The 20,455-nt window shown below is 46.6% G+C and overlaps 1 protein-coding gene across 5 annotated transcripts in view; it reads right to left on the bottom strand.

Moving 5' to 3' along the window:
* Positions 1-20,455, bottom strand: part of srrm3 (serine/arginine repetitive matrix 3) — a 109,819-nt gene that overhangs the window by 38,399 nt on the left and 50,965 nt on the right. For all 5 annotated transcript variants that reach the window (XR_010332542.1, XR_010332543.1, XM_064352199.1 and 2 more), the window contains exons 2-3: positions 16,471-16,700; positions 550-651 (exon numbers count right to left, since the gene is read on the bottom strand). Coding sequence is in view for 3 of the 5 variants with exons in the window: in XM_064352199.1 (XP_064208269.1) it covers positions 550-651; positions 16,471-16,700 (332 nt within the window). In the remaining 2 variants the exon portion in view is untranslated. The remainder of the gene's footprint in view (positions 1-549; positions 652-16,470; positions 16,701-20,455) is intronic.

Below are 20,455 nucleotides of genomic sequence, written 5' to 3'. Positions count from 1 at the left end.
GTCCAGTAGGATATTGTGTACTTATTTACAGAAATGGCTTCCTGCCTTCCTTCCTTTCTACAAACAATGCACCCAGACATCCAATCACCTTGCAGGATGTAGTGCTAGAGCATATGCTCTAACCAATGAAGGTCAAGGGCTTAAAGCCAGTCAAAACACACACAGATTAAGCCTGAACTGAGATCAATTAACGGTTGTCCTTAACTTTAATTTATCAACATGTTCATTTATTTTCTTCACACAGTTTGGATGGTTAGATTTGGTGCTTGCTGTACTTGCCAAACTGGATTTGTGGAGCAAAATTAAAATAAAAAAACAGGCATTTGCTTTTTAACTGTGTGTCAACATAGAGAGAACACTGACTGACTCAAGGCCTAAGAATGTTATCCATGGTACACACACTCTCTGTGAGAACTAAGAGCTGAAATCACATGAGTGGTCCAGGCCCACGCCCAGAGACAGCCCATGTGCTGTAAAGGGTCCACCCACCCACGGAGGGTGTCAGGGAGGGAGGCTAGCGTTAGCATGAGAGGGCTGAGTGGTACTTACACTGGGCGGCCCTGTGAGCCCTCTCTGGTGATCACGCCCTCTTTCTCCATCAGCATCTGCCGAAAGGTGCCCACCTTCTGCCGGATCTCCTCCTCAGAGTACCTGGCCCATGATTTAAAAAAAAAAAAAAAAAAACACATTCACATCATCAGGTCATTCAAAGGCTGGTAACTTATACATCTCACACAGGTGAAGATACCATAGAACCACACAGGTTATGCACAGACACCATTAACAAGCATTATCTGGGTACAGTGGCTGCTACACTGGACTCCAGGTCTGTGGGGTGTGTGTTCAAACCACGGACAGTGCCATTTAACCCACAAAGGAACCTTGCCTTAACCCTTTCAGGGGTAGGACACACTGGTGTGATTGTAATTTTGATCGCTCTGGATTCTAATGATGACATTTTGCTACTGCTCATTGAAATCAATAGTCCTAGAATTGTGACAGAATTCCATTGTTGAACTTTCTCATAAAACTGACTCTTCGGAAGAGTTTTTTAAACATCCATTATAATAAATGACTTATGCATGGAATGTATTCCCAACTAAAATATGCCAGCATTCCACGCGTGAAAGAAACACAAATAAATAATGCATGGCATCTGGACCCCACCTTCATCAGCCTGCATATAACCAGAAGGCTTTTTGTGCTGTAACCTCTTTTTGCGTCGCGGCTTCACTCAGAAACCGGTTTCTGCATAATAGAAATCAAAACACGACGCGGTCGTGCAAACAGCGCGCGGGGTCAAGAGCATTTCTTCGTGTTGTGTTGACACAAATTTAATAAGTGGTCGGGGAAAATAAACTACCCAGTGGGATGTGCCATTTTCACTTTTTCGTGTTTTTTTGGTCGTTGAAACAAAACAATACGGGGAGACGAATGTTCGATTCGATGGGGGAAAAAGCGCAAACTGCAGCCGCGTGATGCCGATCCCTCTCGGCATTTGAAGCGCTGGTACAAAAACGAGGTAAAAGGATGTCGCCCCGTTTTCACTCTGAACGGAGCCCCGAGGTAAACTGCTTAAATCGCTGCTGACATGTACAGCGGGTGGTAAACGGGCCACCGCAATGCTATCTAAATGGAAATCCACTCCGAGACACAAACCCTTCTGCCTGTCCCGCATGGTTTCGTGATGCAGTGCTGAAACACGGGTGTACTCCCAGTCCAGGTGTTCAATTAGGAGTGGAACTTTCCGCTGTAGACGGGAAAGTAACACGCACACTTTTTATGTGCACGCACAGCATGGAGAACACTGATTGAGTATAATATCACTGAGCATATAGACTTTTTGGAACGGTTTTTCATTTAAAAAAAACGTGAATTCCACTAGTCTTGCGTGGCCCACGCAGTTCACCGCTCACTGTGATTCTGTCATCACTGCGTTCCTAAAGCCTCTTACAACACTCCCGACGCTGAAAGTCAAGTTAAATGGCAGATGTTAAACAGCAAGATAGCAAGAACAGATTTTGTTTGTTACAGACAAGGGGAACTGCACAGTAGGCAGGTAATGTGCAATATCAGAAGTGCTGAGGTGGTGAGAACAAAATCACCATGTGTAGGTTTTGGGAATAGAGGAAAATTATTCATCAGTTTTACAGAACCTTTTCAAAATTAATTTTAAAAGCAAGAACAGCACTTTTTATTGTTTGTACGTAATTTGTTCATGCAGTAGAAACAGGATTGCAAACTTTAAAACTAAAAGCAGACCCATCAGTGTATAGAAGTTTAGTTTTCTGTTTTAGGTATTATGCATTTGCTACACAGTGTTTACTTGATTTCCTACTTCTCTATGAATGTTCCGGAGATTAAACAAAGATGCCTATTTCCTTAATGATGTTAGGATTGTTGTTTATTGCAAAAGTCTAATTTTATTGTACTAATTTTATTGCATTGATTTGTTACATTTTTAGAATGCAACACTCATAGTAATAATAATTAAAGCGGTAATAATAATACAATATTTTATACAGGTTTCAGAAAATGTCAGCAGAAATTGTATAGATATTGTGATACCCTAATAATAACAATTATTATTAGTGTTAGTAAAAATATTAGTATTATACTTAATAATATAATTAATTTCTGCATCCATGCACAAAAACACAAACAGTCACTCATTCACATACACACAAACACACACACACACACACACCCTGTCTCTCTCTCCCTTTCTCTCTCTCATATAAAGCACACAGACACATATTGGCATACTGAAACTGCATGGTGCTTTATGGAGCCGTAGGGCCTCATAAGTAGACAGCAGGGAACAGAAAATTCTGTTGAATTTCGGTGGGGTGAGCCATTTAACATACAAAATATGAATATTATCAGCACGACCAGATAACTAATTATCTAACAGGACATTAACTCTGTGCATACATGATATGACAGTGCTAAGTAGGGGCTGTGTTGGAAAACTCATACAAAGGCTCCTCACCAGAGAAGAATTTGATAAGCTGATTGGTCAAGGAGAAATACTTGTCCATGGCACTACTTGAACATGCACTTCTTGTGAATTGTATCTGCTGGTGCATGGGAGACCATCGAACCAGAACGCTTGGACGATGCTTCAGACCAAACATATTGCACCTTTTTTTTGTCCATGCAGTGAAAAGTTTACTAGAGCCTTTGGGTGGATGTGCTACTTATGACATAATTGCCATTCACGATCAAGGACCCTATTTTTATGACCGAGACACAATTACTTGGCGAAAAAAAAATGCAAAAAATTCATGTCTGAATCAATTTCGACATTAATTCTGGTAATGCTGGTGCAAGCCCAGAGAGGGAAGGTCACACGACAGTAGTGTAAGGTGTGGTAGAAGACTGACCAATCAGGATGCTTTCCACATTCCCGTGAAGCAGTGCCATGCATTCTTATTCTTTTCTCTGTCAGACCGGCGCATTCTCTTCACTGCTCTCACAACTGCCATGGCGGTCCATCACTTCCTGACCGCAGCATTCAATCACCTTTCAAACATTTCTGTGAATTAATTCTCAAATGTTTTCACCGAGGTTTCATTGAGACGTACGCTGCATTTAAATGAAGCTGTTATCCACCAATTTGTCCGTTAATATGTAAAAAATATTGCTCACATGGAGGGCTACGACTCGTATTACCTTAAATTAATATGTGAAAATTGATTTTTTTTTCTTGCAGTGGGTGCCATGTGTCTTTAATGGTTTCTGAACATATCTATGCGGAGGTCAACTGTAGCCGGGAGGGAGTAAATGGCGCATGAGCAGATCCACTGTAACCGCCAAACACACGTGTTACGCAATCCATCACAGCACTGATCGAATGGACACCCTTGCAGTTCACATTACACGCCTCTGTGAGGTCATGTGACTTAGGCAGACAGTTAAGGGACTGCACTAGGGTGCTTTTCAAGGTCTGCCACGAAGATACAACTCTGAGAAACGGGCCGCAGAGGGAGGTAGAGCCGGCTGCTGTACGGCCTCCGTTATGTTGAAATATGACGGTACATAAAAGGCAGGTTTATACAGAGATCCTGGTCCTTTGAAGGTTTATGTGATGTTTGTGGTTCGTTTGCAACCGGCCTGTATTCCACAGGCCTCTTAAAAGAGTGAAAGTTTTTATAAAGGTAACAGAATCCTATGCCTCTCACATCGCCAGGGAAAACGACTGAGTTTTCTCTCATAGCTCATAGTATAACGGCCCTCTCTGTGAGGGGTGAGTGTGAATTTCATGAGTGTGTGTGTGTGTGTGCGTGCATCCACCTGGACTACACGGATGTGATTAAATGCATTTTCTAACCATATGTATATAAATAATAAATAATATTTATTTTAGATTATTTATAATAAAATTATACATAAAATTTTATCATAAATAATCTAAAATAAATATAATCGAATAAACATCTGTATTACAATAAACATCTTATTATATTCGTATATTTGCCATAGCATGATACTACTGTGCTGTATGATTGATAGGACCACCGTTCCACCCACTCAGTCTTAATCCTTCCACCCCTGCAAATGCTTGAAAAAAAAAACACACAAGGGTGAAAGCAGCAGCTTCAGGGCATCCATCATGTTCAAAAACACCGATACTTGAGCCAACCAACAGCGTATGCACCTCAGGCCATCCTTTCTTACGCTGTCAAAATATAGTACCGGGCCTCATCGTCCACACAACTTCTAGAATGTACAGTACGACACCTTCAAACGAGTCGTGACTGAGGCTCAGCTAGCACATACACCAAGTACACCGTGTCTTGGGTCCCTTCCATGTAATATGGCAGCTAAACAGGATCGCGGCGCGCAGAAAGGGCGACAGAGCGTAGCTCCGCGGCGCGCTCGTTTCGATGTGCTACCTGACTTGTGCCGCGCTGAGGCGTTCCGGTTTCATTTGTAACTGACTGAAAAACTCCTCCCCTGTGAACCAAAGCTTTACAGAACACTTAGAACATTCTGCTTCAAGGGACAGATTGGAAAAAGTGTTACACCTGCAAAAAGAAAACGACTCAAAAAAAAGTTACAAAAAGGTTCGGGAGAAGAAAGCAGGCACTTTAAACTCCAGAGACGGCCCCGCGTGTGAACCAGTTCAAAGCCTGTTTAAGACTGCTTACGATTTCTCAATTTCAGATACGCTCGGTAGCCGTGAAGTCAAGGACGCCCCACAACATGATCAGCATTTGTGTGTCCCCGGCTTTGAAATTGAAAGATACATCTTTTGCTGGAAATCCAAAGTCCCTGTATGAGGTTCTGATAGCGGTAAACCCACGTATACGCTCCGCTGCAAGCTTTCAATAAAATGGCCACAGAGGTCATTCTTTAAAAATTGAATGAGGGAGCATACTGAATGCAGTATTGCAGAACACGGTATTATACTCTGAGTCACAGCTATTTGCTTCGTTGGCCCCACCGCACGGCATAAATAAAGTATTTCGCTTCAAAGGGAGCGTCCCCGTCCGCCAGAGAGACGCAGCTGCTCGGCTCTGTGATCCGCCGCGGATGCGCTAGTGCGGCGCATTCGGGAGGGGTTCTTAGAGAGCCGAACGTCACACGCGGATTTCAGGAGGACGCGACCTGAGCGTCTTACGCTGGGTCTCGATGCTAAGCGAAGAACCGGCGTTCTCGGCCGAACGAAGTCACACGGCGACGCAGTCGCACCTGTGGTTTTACTAATGTCCGTAGGAACAAGACCAGGTCAAAACCCTAGTATATGGCTGGACCTAACACACTTCATCCGGCCGACCAATGGTGTAACTTCATAACTCGGCCGACCAATGGTGTGACTTCATCACTCAGTCACTCAGTCACAGACATTCGCGCCTGTAGGGCTGGCCCCGCCGTTGCGGCACAGCCAAAAAGACAGCAGAGAAGTCAAGTCTGCAGTAATTCAGCATTCTTGTTGTTATAATTACTATTATTATAACACGACTTACAGAGAAAAATCGAAATAAATTGCTGCCACTGCTTCACACGTGAGATTTACCAGATTTTTTGGTATCAGCAAAACTAACTTAAATGCATTATCACGGCATTTGTTAAATAATTGTGTTTGAGCTCAGTGCAGTTCCCAGCTTGTCTTGGCCGGTCGTTTCTCCCCATTCAAACTGCCGTTTTCTGCAGAAAGAGGGTTTGTTAAAGGTGCATGACTGGGGTGAGAAATGGGTGAAATCAGCTTTGTCTTTGATACAAGGTGAAGTCATGTTTGGGGTAAGATTTAGATGCTAACGCAAAGACTAGGCTGGAAGAAATTGCTTACGGTTTTATTGAACAGAGTCTGGCTGCTTTTCATTACTCTTGATTTTTGGTAATGTTAGCATTGCTTCCTAATAGAAGTTGGCTTTGTGAACAGTTTCATTTCAGGTTCCATGTTTACATCGTACAGGCGATTCAACTACTGAAGCTCGCACAAGGAGTATTGCAGTGTTCCAGCAGAGGGGAGCTGTCCTGTCTTGGGTGGTGCTGAAATCCACAGAGGATTCATGACGCAAGCATCCCCATCCCTTTTCCACTGCAGTACAGCCTCGCAGTGCCAACTCACGACAGCAATCGTGAATAAATGCATACATTTGGCGCGGAACAGGCTTTGTAGCATGTGTCTTGGGTATTAAGCAAAGCTATTTTTATGACCCCGGCGTACCACTGCCTCCTGCTCGGGAATCCGAAGACCAGAAAAGGCATAGCTGTGAAAGCAGAAGCCAACACAAACATGTTTCTGCATGTTTCTCCTGTGCCTTAGTCCTTACACGGTAGCGCGCTAGCAATCCAGAGAAGAAGACTCCCCAGAGGCCGCGCCCAGTGTAGGAATACCTCCATCGGTTTATGTTTCTGCACATTCTATACCTGTCAAGAACGTGACGAAAGAAACCATCTGTAGAACATTCAGTTACCAGTCAGACGGAAAAGTTCAATTTTGGGTTAGTTTCCGAAAACCTTTCAGACGGTCTTGCGAATGCATCACGAGGTCTCTGCAGGTCCAGCAGCGTCCTCCGGCAACTGGGTGCGAGGACGCAGGCGGGGGGGTTAGGGTTAGGGTTAGAGTGGAGGGGGGGGAGCAAGAAAACACGTCACCTGTGCTTTTGGTCGCATGTTTAGCACTACGGACATAGCACAGCTGGCCAAAGATATGTGAACGCATTCCTGTTTTTAATGGTAAAATGGTAAATGGACTGCATTTATATAGCGCTTTTATCCAAAGCTTTACAATTGATGCCCTGCATTCACCAGAGCAATTAGGGGTTAGGTGTCTTGCTCAGGGACACTTCGACATGCCCAAGGCGGGGGATCGAACCGGCAACCCTCCAACTGCCAGACAAGCGCTCTTACCTCCTGAGCTATGTCTATTAACCAATAGAATTTTTGATGCACAATGTGAGATAGACTGAGGAATTTAATTGGCTCTCAACGACTAATATTGGAGCAAAGTGGGTCTTGGGGTTGGGATTACGCACTCCGTTCTCAGTAATAAACGTTATTCAGAATGGTGTCTCTTCGGTGCTATCTTTACGAATAAAGGGATTCAGGGCTGGAATAACGGCCTTGATTTTGGGGAATAGCAGAATGGGGGGCCAAGGTTATTATAGTGGGTAGAGAAGAACACAATGATAAGTTAGCAGTCTTGAGACAGAGCCAGAAAAGCTCATTTTGTGGCCCTGCTTTGTGCCTACACGAGACAGTATGCGGCTACAGGGACCTGGTAGCTTCCGCGTATGCGTAAGTCCTGGCTTTTCCATCACGCAGCCGTGAAAAATTGTCTCAATTAAACAGGCTGATTGAGGCAATTAGGCAGCACTGAGGACCGCGAAGTGGCACCATCAGTACGAGCTTTGCAAAATGAATCGCTGGCTTTCCCATTATGAAGCTTTCCTTTGAACTGATAGAAATCAGATAAGTAGGGGGTAACATTAGAATTGACTCGCCACGACAATTTCCTTTTAGCTGTAACCACGAATTTAGCTTCAGCCCACATGCACTGTGCAACTGTGCAACTGCGAACTGGTGAACTGGACATTGCATTTCTAATGCTTGTAGAAAAATCATTATAAAATATATGCATGTAATGACAACTACCAAAATGTCCTTCAATGACTGAATGCAAAACAAAATAAAAGACTTGTAAACTTACTATATAGGGAAAAGACAATTATTTGGAACAAGAGAACTTGCTTGTTAAATTAATGAAGCAATTGGTTAGATCAATGCTAATCTCAGATGCTATTCCTGCCCTATATAATGTGTGTGTGTGTGTGTGTGTGTGTGTGTGTGTGTGTGCACATGTGTGTGTGTGTGTGTATGTATGTATGCGTGTGTGTGTGTGTGTGCATGTGTGTGTGTGTGTGCATGTGCATGTGTGCGCCTATGTGTCCGTGTGCATGTGCATGCGTGTTAGTGTATTTGTTTGTGTGAGTGTGTGCGTGTGCATGTATGTGTGTGTGAGTATGTGTATGTGTGTGTGTGCATGTTTGTGTGTGTGTGTGTGTGTGTGTGTGTGTGTATGCGTGCGTGCGTGTGCCTGTGTATGTGTATGTTTGTAATATGAGACAGTGGACAGGGATGCAGCACACAAGCCTGGATGAAACATGCATCAATCGGTGGAGATTACTATCAGAAAGAGCAGTGACACATTTTCATGCCAGGCTGCTAGCATCACTTCCAACAGGGAGAGCCTTTCCCTTTCACCATGCATCTAGTCCCCAACAGCCAAGCCAAAGCAGGGCTGTGATTGGCCAGGCACCGGCACTGGCAGTGCTATCCCAACACTTTCCCGCGTGTCACTTCCTCTCGCTTCCTTCTTGAAAAATGAGTGCAGGCAGACACGCCACATCAAAACGTGTGCCTCAAAATCTCCACCGGGGGCGTCAAAAAAAACAAAAACAACCTAAAACCATGCACAGTGTAACGCGAGCTGAGTAGTGGTCCGAGGACAGCCATTTTTTTTTAGTCTCTGGGTACCTCCAGCAGTGAGGCTGAAGGAAATCTTCCAAAAGCAATCTCTTTTTTTTTGTTGTTGTTGTTCATTTGGAGACGTATGCAGAGTGAACTCCTCCCGCGGCTGGGATTAATTCCTGCAGACAAAGGCTATTCGCGGGGTGCCTGAGGAAGCTGCTCCCTTCAGCAGACCGAATCAATCTAAACGCCCCCCACCCGCCCCCCCTCCTCCTCCTCCCCCACCCCCCTCGGATTAGGACGGTCACATGACTGTCAGCTGCTAGATGAGACTCAGCTGCCGCGGGGGCCCCAGAGTGCTCTAGCAGGGCCATATTGGGTCTCATCTAAAAAAAAATTTTTTTTAAAAAACTACATTTACACAATCACCTCGTTGGTGCCCTGAAATACTATCAACAGTATATTGCAAGTATGATTGCTTATCTGTGCAGAAATCCAGACTACCATAAAAAATTCTAATGTATGCTCAGTGATAAAAAATCGGCCGCAACAAATATCCAACAATACCATATATCTGGAAACGCTCACAGCGAAATCTGATATACGATGCTCAATGTTGCCAAAGTGCAGAATAAGGGGTAGAATTTCACACAGGACATGATTCTTCGATCATTACGATGCAAACAGGAAGCTGTAATGCAGTTGGAACACACGGAGCGTTAAGATATTTATTACAACAAAGGGGCTGGACAGTGAACCTGAAGATGAGCAGGAGGATGAGCAGACTTGCCCACCCCCCCCCCCCCCCGACTGAGGTCATCGGCAGCAGCCGTGCGCCTCAGAGGAATTGTGGGAAGGGAAGGCCGGGGACGGAAATGCCATTTCCCCAGTTAAAAGCCGCTTTTCATCTACGACTTCTCCCGTCCTTTCTCCCTCTCTCGATCAGCCTCAATTCATTTCACAGCGTGCGGCCCGGACCGAGGTCGGCTTCCCTTTTTCCCTCTCTCCGCGAAAGAGGCGAACTCTGACGGATGTGAAGTTCAGCTGGAAAACGGCTCAGCTAAAAATGCGTGTTTGTGTTATCGGCCATACCTGCCAAGGTCTCCATTCACAGGGACTCGGAATAACATTTGGTCATTCCGGGTTGCGCGGACCAAAATACATCTTACCAAGGCAAAAAGTAAGGAGGGAAGCTTCTCTTCCACTAACTGCAGAAAACATTACGTTACAGGCATTTAGCAGACGCTCTTATCCAGAGCGACTTGCACAACTTTTTACATAGAATTTACATTGCATCCATTTGTACAGCTGGATGTATACTGAAGCGATGCGGGTTAAGCACCTTGCTCAAGGGCACAACGGCAGTGTTCTAACCCAGGAACTGAACCGATGACCTTTCGGTTACAAGCCCAGTTCCTCACCCACTATGATACGCTGCTGCCGTACAAATGCACTCCGGTGGGCCGCCGGCGGGTGAAGACTGGCGCTCACGGGCAGACCCCGGGAGGGCGCGGCCTGCGGATCTGGATGCAGCAGAACGGACGATGACCTGAGAAGGGATTCACTGCGAGAGGGCGAAGCCCAAAAATCTCCGGGCTCGGTCTGCTGTGAAAACGCTGGTCCTCGAATATCCCTCATCGGCGTCCTCCTTTTTTATTCATTAAAAGCTCAAACTGGGGAGGGGGGGGGGGGGGGGAGGAAAGCTAAAACTAAGTTAAATAAAACGCGGCCTCACATGTCAGACCCCGAAACTCCGTTTGGAAATGGAGACTAATTAATGTGGGACTTTGTACTGAAGGAAAAACCTGCATGTTTATTTTTACACAGACCCCTCTGTGAAGTGGTGCAGGGAATCTTAGGCAACATTCAATCAATAATTTACATTATATTGATATTCAGTAATAATTTATTTCTCACTCTGAGCTGATTTTTTATTCATTTCTGTTCGCTGTACTCGAAGGTGCTGTACTGTTTCTCTCTGTGAGCTGTCAATCAGCCAGCGGGGCGGGAACAGACGCATGTCCGTCTTACGCTGGGGTCTGAAGTGCCATCTGGAGACACTGTAATCAGGAGAGGCCGATCTGGGGTATATGTCTGTCTGTCGGCTGACTTATATCCCATCGCCACCTCCATTCAGACACTTACGTTGGCTGGGACAGACCAACACCTCTTCAAAAGGGTTATAAGCTGGGCGTGTCACTCACTCATGAATACCGCCCCCGGAAGGAGGTGATTGGCGATGTCGAACGGAGCAGGAGGCATAATGAGATCACCAATCTCCAGAGCTCCGCCTCTTTGATAAAGGTCAAGGTATTGGGACGCTGTATTCTTAAAGGCACAGGAGCAGCTTTTCATAATACCATAAGCTACACAATACACATTCTTCTTCAAGTTGACAAAAGTGAGCCACGCCGGTCACATCCGTGTGCCCTTCAAAAGCTCTCTGCGTGCGCAGAGATGTGTGTTCCTGCAAATATTCGTTTCTTTTAATAGAGCACAATCGGTTCCTTAAAGCGCCACATAATCACCTTATCTGGAGACTAGACCGTGACAAACAGCTTTCCTCTACTCATACTGTGGCATCGCTGCAGTACATCCTTGGCTGAAGCCGGTACCAAAATGTTCATGCTTTTTTTTCCTTAATAAAGAATTCAGTTTCTGAAAAACTGTCTGTTTGCTGGAAATATAACCTGCCTTTTTTTTTTTTTTTTTTTTTTTTTACAGGGCAAGCCATAATTATATACCCATTAATTATTTCACACTGACTGGGATATGATGGCTGGTAACACAATTAAAGTTTCAAAGAATACCTGCACATTTAAACACACGCAGTTTGACTAATTAAGTGGTTGTTTAAAGCACATTTGCAATAAGACCCCTGTGAAGGTCATAGAGGCTGAAGAAGGGGTTGCTCCCCGCCCCCCACCCCCTCCCCATTCTCTGGGCTATTTAATCATGCTACAAGCACAAGTCCATGTGCTAAGGGTAGATAGTCCCTTTGTTTTAATTCATTATCGTGTCATCAGCTAATCTCCGTTCTTTCGCTGGAGGGACACGCCACTATTCCCTGCGGCCTGGGCGGAATTCAGAGCAGGCTCCCGCACGCTCGGGAGAGCCCGGTGGCGCGCGAGGGTAATCTGCGGCACGAAGAAGGACGTGAACGAGCGCAGCGGCAGCCTCCGCTCTCCGGGTCGCACGCACACAGCCGCCCGGGGGGCCGGACGCCCGGCGCCTCATTGGCTGACCTCCGGGGACGCGGCTAACGCGGCCTGTCCTGAACCGTCGTCGCGGGCGACGGGCCGCCGCCCCTTCGATGTTTCCGATAGGAGACCGTCCGCGCCTCCGACCCAGCGGCCCCGGGATCGGGGCGCCCGCAGGACGAGCCCGTGCAAGGCTCCCCGAAATCGCGGCGTCTCCGAGCCTCGGAGGGCTAACGAGCAGACCCGCTTAATTGGCGCAGGCTTTTAATTGGCTCCCAGGGCGAAGCGATCGCACGCGCTAGACAATTAATCCCCGCTGTTAGCGGTGTGGCGGGTGGCGCTGGGGGCCGCGGGCGTCGGAAGCCGCCGCGACCTGCCTCCCGGCCGAATCTCCCAGCAGCCTCCATCCTGCGCGGCAACCACTTTACATCCTCAGCCCAAGAAACCAGGCGCCAGCCATGTTAATTGCACCTAAATGTCTCTGCCTCCTCTCTCTCTCTCTCTCTCTCTTTCTCCCTCGCTCTCTACCTCATTCTCTCCATTTCTCGCTCTCTTTCTCCCTCTCTCTCTCCCCCGGTCCCTTTCTCTCTCCTTTTCTCTCTCTCTCTCTCCCCCTGTCTCGTTCTCCCCTTCTCTCTCCCCCTCTGTCCCGTTCTCTCTCTCCCTCACTCTTCCTCTCCCTCTTTCTCCCTTTCTTTCTCTACCCCTCTGTCCCTTTCTATCTATCTTTCTCCCTTTCTCTCTCCCTCTGCTTCCTCTCTCTCCCTTTCTCCCTCTGTCCCTTCCTCTCTCCCTCTCTTTTTCTCTCTATTTCCCTTTCTCTTTTGAGATCGTCCCATGCTACAGGCATCAGGGTCGTATGTGAGGCTGAGATACTCAGCCTGCTGACAGACACAAGACAAACCGCACTTTAAGGGCATTGGCTGAGGTACAGTAAGACCGGCCCCTCCCCCCCGTCTGCCCAAGCTCTATTCAGATGCTATGTCTAATTGAGTTATTCCACCATAGACGACTCTATGTGTCACCTAACCACCAGAGCACGTTCCCCCCCTCCGGGAGCGACGGTCTCAGCGAAACTCTGCGTTAATTAATACTGGCAGAGGCTTGATTGCAAAGCAGCATTTCTGAGAGCTATCCGAACACAATACACGCTTCACATTACACGCAATGCTAGATATCAGACATGTAACAGACAGCAAATGCATCGAGCCAGCAGCTACTCTTCAATCTTATTATGAGGCTAATGCTAATTCTTTTTTAAACATGATGTCCTAGGTATGTACTTCGGTATGGCCACTGCCGGTATGGCTGTCCACTTTAATTAAGGCACTCCTAAATAAGGGTGCAGTCACTGGACTGTGGCTGTTGGGCCAGAGCCTCATAGCTGCTCTTAATTAGGGGGGCCTCGGGGACACGCCGCCGCTGGCCGTGCGCCATATGGGTTCTTTTTACGTAGCCGCAGAATGAGGGCAATTAGCGGACGGGGGCGGAATCGGCGGCAGATGGCGGCGTCGGCCTTCTCATCCGGACGTCCGACCGTCGGCGCATCGATCAAGCGGACATCCGGCCCCGCCTTAATGAGGCGTGCTTCATTCTGAATTGGGGTGGGGTGGGGTGGGGGGGAAGGGGGTCTCCTTCTGAAGGGGTGCTGCGAAGCACACAAAGGGACAGGTGCACCACCGCTTTCCGCAGCGCTGTCGGGAGCCAAATAAGCCGTGCGTTAAACAGGCCAGGGGAACAGGGCAGAAGCAGCGGTGTCATCGCACCGAGTGCTTACACTCAGCACTTAAAGGGGGGCGAACACGTCTCACTCAATCCTGAGACAACAGCTGCAGAGTGGGGGGGGAAAGTATAACTGCAACTACAAGCACGGATACAGGCACAAGGCGTGCGTCGGGCACAGATACAGGTACCTGCGCAATTACGCATACTGATACCAACACCATGTGGTTATGTGTACAGATACAGGTACCACTGTGATTATGTGTACAGATACAGGTACCAATGTGATTATGTGTACAGATACAGGTACCACTGTGATTATGTGTACAGATACAGGTACCAATGTGATTATGTGTACAGATACAGGTACCCATGTGATTATGTGTACAGATACAGGTACTGATAAGATTATGTGTACAGATACAGGTACCACTGTGATTATGTGTACAGATACAGGTACCACTGTGATTATGTGTACAGATACAGGTACCACTGTGATTATGTGTACAGATACAGGTACCACTGTGATTATGTGTACAGATACAGGTACCCATGTGATTATGTGTACAGATACAGGTACTGATAAGATTATGTGTACAGATACAGGTACCAGTGTAACTACAGATAAAATACAGGATCCAATGCCTTTACATGTATTGACACAGGTACCAATGCAAGTATAGGCGAAATGCAGCTTCCAATGCATTTCACCCAATTTTAGAGATACATGCCATGAGCATTATTTATTAAAGTATATAATAAAATAAAAAATGTAAATTCACATCTCTTGTAAGAAACTCCTGCACAGAATGTCTATAATGTCTCATAAAAATATTATTTTAAAAACATTCAATCACTTCAATATGACTAATATTACTATCCCTTCAGGATAGAAAAATATCTAATAACCTAGCATAGAAGAATTACTGAATTGATCTACTTTCAGACATTTTACACTGAATTTGAGTAATTGTCGTAGTATATTGTTGGCTGACAGGGTGTTTAGAGAATTTGCCCAAACATTTTTTATTTCATGTCAATCCCGATTATGTGAAATATATGACTCTGTAGGGTAATGTGCGATAACAGGATTAGCCCGCCTCCACCATCGCCATGGTTTCAGCCGCAGCGCTGCGTCCTGAGGGTCTGTTCTTCGTAGTGCTGCACTGGATCGAGCGGCCGTCCTCAATCGATCTTACTTAATATAACTTTCAAATAATAAATTCCCCCCGTTCCCTTTTAAGGGGAGGGACCGGCCCAGGAACAGGGGCGCGCTTCAAAAAACATCCTCAAGTGACTCCTGGCGTGGAATCGTGAGAGACCTTCCCCTCGTGAGTCACCGTCGTGGCAGAAGACATATTACCGCTAATGAAATTAATGAAGCCGAAAGCTGGACTTCATCCATCTCGCTTCTCAGGCGGTGAAAACATGCATCATCATACGAGGCCCGACAGCGCAATGTTGTATCGGACAGGGACGCTGTCCTCTGCAGGGGGGGATTATGGGATATTAATGTAAGTGATGGGATGGGGAGAAATTGTGATGGGTTAAATGTACCGTTTCCTTGTAGCCCAACCCATTGTACATGGACACTGTCATAAAACGTTTTAAGAGGAATGCCAATCCCTGCTCCTGTTCCCCTTTTAAAACGGGACACACTATCTGTTTTGCAATTGAGCCATTATTATGATTATTATTATTTTTCTAATTGGGATTTAAGGCTGGCAGTAGCCATTTAAAATCACAGCAGGCCCGGAGCAAAGCTCCATGCCAGGATTAACGGGTGGGACGGTCAAAGCTTGTCTTTAATTAGGTCTTCTTCTTCCATCTGGTTCACCCTGAAACCTCTTAAGATGCAAAGTGTGGCCAAAGCTAATGAGCTAATGTTTGGTAACAGCACAAATGAAATGGCAGTCTCAACACAAATCTTTAGTGAGGAAAAATCTGACACCAGGCCTGATCTAAGCCGTTCTTCCTGAGATTTTTTGGGGAGTTCTTTTTTATTTACCTTACTTGTCAGTTTTTTTTTTTAGGAATTCAGGACTGGTGTTTCTTACATTTCCTCTTTTCCCCCATTCCCTTTGTAAAGCAGCATTGTTAAACAGTTTCTCTGAAAAGTGCGAAACAAATAAAATTACGCTGAATTGAATCGAAGCAAAAAGAACACAGTGTTCTTAGCACCAGAGGGACCAAGGCTGTTTTATACTGAGAGACGGAACACAATTGAAAACATATGCGACTGGAATCGTGGCTCAAAATGGCTGTGGTCCATAAATCACACCTCTTCTCCTTGTGTTTTTACATCAGAACTGAAGCTCTCTATCATAAGATTGCGTTTATAGATTGTGCTCATCATATATTGCTTCCGTCTAGTTCTGAAAATGCATATTGTTGTATTTATTCTTCTTTGCTGTTGAGCTTTAACTGCTATTAATAATTTCCCGGACGGAAGTTTGAGTCATCTAGCTGTGGCCTGAATTGGGTCACTTATCGTCCTTACTTTTCGCACTATTTAAATGTGAGCTGAAAATGTCTTTTCTGTTCAAACACGATTTTTAAACCTGCGAAGCTACCCCGCGAGGGTGAGCGCTGAGGGGACCCACGGCCCGCGCATTTTGAGACTCACCCTTGCTCCTCCATCATCTCCTGCAGCTCCATGCACTTGAGCTCCACCCTCCTCTTGCGCTCGTGGTCCAGGATTTCCCGGTGCGCCTTCTTCACCAGCACGGGTTCCGGTTTCGGCTCTTCCTCCTCGTCCGATTTCGGCCGGCCGCCGGACGCCCCGGGCTGGGGGAACCCGTTGGCGCTGTCCTGGGGGGAAGGCACCCTCGCCCCATCGTACATGGCCCCGGCGCGCTGTGGGACAAAGAAGAAGCGCAGGGGGGTCAGCGGAGGTCAACGGGCCCCGACGGGGTCGGCTAAATGGGACCCGACAACCCCCCCCCCCCCCCCGGAGGAAAAACAGCCCCGTTAATCCGTCTCCCCCCCCTCCCCCGCTCCTCGCTGTCCTTTCTCAAGCTCCAACCTTGCCGCTCATACGGAGCCTTCTCTCCTCATTAACAGCCAGCCGAAAAAAAGGTACACAAAAAAAAAAAAGTGGGAACACGACACCTTTAAATAGTTCCACACACAAGGCACAATCTGTCCTCACCTCTGCTTCCTTGTGTCTCATTTGTGCTTGTTAGCGCTAAGCATCTCAGATCTAACACAGCAGAAGATGCACTTGTGTACGTATGTCAGAGGAGCGAGCTGTAGGAGGTTGACACTTATTGCCTCAGATTGGGCGCTGCTGCGGTGCCTCTCACAAATGCGCGGTAAAACTGGCCCGGGTTATTCTGGATCACAGGCCAATGTCCGGCCCTCACCATCCCAGCGTTGCACTGACAACAGTCGCCTGGGGCAGAAAAAAGCAGGGGGAACAGAACCCATCACGTCGAACACAGGAACACGTTGGAGACCTGGGGCGCGTTTGAGGGAGACAACAACATGCAGAGCTCCATGGCGTCTGAGCAGAAAAAGTCATGATGTTGCAGTCTGAGTGCTCTAGCTGACCACAGTTACATGTGTGCTACTTAAAATATATTGACATCCATTTCCTTCATAGGCTCATAATTGCCAAACAAAACTCCAAAACAACGTCCCTAATATGTATTGCATTTACAGTATGTTACGTTTAAAACTGCACAATGCAGAAATAATTGACAGGCAGTTCAATTGAGCTTCTTCCTCTAACACAAAAATAACTCTTGGTCTCAAGAATGTAAAAAAAAGCCATGAAAAAAAAACACGTGCTTTAAAAATCGGCAGTGAGGGCTTCCTTCATTCATTCGCCTTCCAAAGTTCACGACTCGCGTTAAAATGATGGACTGGGTAACTAACAAACCAACTTTTGACTTGGGAAAATGCATCCTGAAGTGAATGAGGAAGTGGTATTGAATGGAACCCAGTCAACAGAGAAATTCTCTGTGCACTGTTCTGGCTATTGAGCACAGCGGGAGGGCTGATGGGAGTTCAGTTGGTTTTAAACCATGGTCTTAAGAAAAAGAAAAAAGAAAAATACATCTTTTTTTCCTTGATGGTGCTCTGTATCCCACAATTTTTGATTTGTAATCTAACAATTCGTATGTCGTTAAAGTGCATATTCTCAAGTGTATTTTATACATTTTGGTTTCACCATGTAGAAATTACAGGACTTCCCCCTCAAATTCCCCCCATTTCAGGGCACCATACTATTTGTGACAAATGGCTTCACGGGTGTTTCTAATTAGTCTGGTGTGCTCCTTAGTGCAGGTAGAAGAGCTTTCAGTATCAAGTCTTGATTCAAGGCTTTTGATTGCCTGTGGAGTCTGTTAATGGTGTTTGCCAACATGCAAACCAGAGTTGTACCAATGAAAGTCAAAGAAGCCATTATGAGGCTGAGAAATAAGAAAAAACAGTCAGAGACATACCTTAGGCTTTTCGAAATCAAATGTTAAGAAAAAGAAAGCACTGGTGAGCTCAGTAATCGCAAAGGGCCCGGTAGGCTAAGGAAGACCTCTGCACTGATGACCAAAGAATCTTCCCCATAAGGAAGGAAAAAACCACAGACACCTGTCCAACAGATCAGAAACACTCTTCAGGGGGCTAGGAGTGGATGTGCGAGTCACTGCTCTCCACAGAAGATATCACAAACAGAACTACAGAGGCTACGCTTCAAGTTGCAAACCACTGGTTAGACAAAAAACAGGATGGCTAGGTTACGGTTTGCTCACAAGTACCTAAAAGAGTCCTCAAATAAAGGCCTTGTGGACAGATAAGACCAGATGAGGTCAGTATCACTTGTATCGGAGTGATGTCAAAGGAAAAATGAGGAGGCAAAAAGGAATTGGTCGAGATCAAAAAATGTCTTTGTCCCAAACGGGTAGCATAATGTGTAAGGAGCTGGTCTTGCGACTGAGTTGCTAAGGATAAGATTTTCCACTGCAGTACACACATATACATATACACAAACATGAAACAGGAGTGTAGCACAAGAAAGGCTTTTTCATAACATGGGGAAAAAAGCTTGTCTATGATGGTCAAACATAATGAAACATCATGTCTGACTACACATATCTGCTAAAAATACCATGGGTGTAATTGCTGTCAGAAATATGTATGAGAGAACAGGATGATCGTAGAGGCTGGGTGGGGGAAGCAACCTCGCAAATGAGCTTTCTGGTTCGAGAGCAGCATCGACGTGAACTGATGAAGACGAATTAGGCAGTCACGTCCAATGGCTGGAAATGAGTCCCGAATGTGCTTACGGGCCTCTTCCACACAGAAGAGAGGCGACGGGTCTAATGAGGTCATCCTTCACGACGGAAAAGGGAAAACAGACCGAGCGCTTAATCAACGCCGTCGTTCGCGAGCCTCGCGGCGGTGGGGGTGACGTTTTCCCGCCGGGCCTCCGCCCGTCCGGTCGTCGCTCCGCCGGGTCGCGACTCGCAGGGACGCGACCCGAGAGAGAGCTCCCCGCCGTCCCGGCGGCGGTCACCGCTCATCGCGGGCGGTCGCGTTTCCGTTCCTCGAGGAGAGGCCCGCAGGGCGTACGTAAGATGGCGGGTAAACCGCGCTAGCCTCGAAATGCTCGCGCGGCCCGCGCGTCAATCCAAACGCGATGGCGAATGTCTTCGTGTCGCACAAATAGCATTTTAATGGCCGAACAGGTGGCGACAGCAGGCGAGATCATCGCCGAATCTATTTATACGTCGAATCCTGAAGTCCTCCGTACACCCGAACGTCACTCCTCCCGAGAGACCGCGACATTCGCGCGCCGTGCTCATTAGTGATCGTTGGCTTTTGCCTGAAGACGTCTGGACTGACACAACACGCTCACCGTGCGTTCGACGGAGTCAAGGCGAGGTGACTGCAGAAGATTGTTCTTGCCTGACAAATGTGTTCAGCGTCTTGTCAAAAGTCAAGAGGGTACAAATGTCTAATGAAAAATAGCACACACTTCATTACCTAATTGGAACAGTTTATTAGAGTGCGATGTGCTCGGTCTGAAAATTTATGCTGGATGAGGTTGGGTCGACGTGCAAAGGGGGTTAGGTATCTCTGACATACCTTCATTCATCTTCTATGCGTTGATATACATGATAGGAGTCTACACAATAACAAATGAAAGACATAAAAAAGAAGCTTTGTCCAAGTTGGTGGTTAACAGTGAAAAACCTGTAACGTTTGGAGCTGCAATGAAAAGTCAGTTGTGCGCCCTTCGGAATAAGGATGGCAGTGCCTGGCGCACCCTTCACTCATCGGTAATGTTGGGTAACCACCAGAGAGAATTTAAGCAACACCGAATGGGATGCAGAACGAACGCTATTCTGCATGCTAATTACGTACAAGCGCAGCATTTCTGCGGTCTGAGGCACAGTATAGCATGTGGTGACATGCACACACACACAGCCTCACACATGCACAGCCTCACACACACACAGCCTCACACATGCACACACACAGCCTCACACATGCACACATACAGCCTCACACATGCACACACACAGCCTCACACATGCACACACACAGCCTCACACATGCATACGCACAGCCTCACACATGCACAGCCTCACACATGCACACACACACAG

The sequence above is a fragment of the Anguilla rostrata genome, chromosome 9, assembly GCF_018555375.3.
Source record: "Anguilla rostrata isolate EN2019 chromosome 9, ASM1855537v3, whole genome shotgun sequence".
Classification (NCBI taxonomy): Eukaryota; Metazoa; Chordata; class Actinopteri; order Anguilliformes; family Anguillidae; genus Anguilla; species Anguilla rostrata.
Note: the sequence above shows the minus strand (reverse complement) of the source record. Positions and strands in the feature narration are given on the sequence as shown.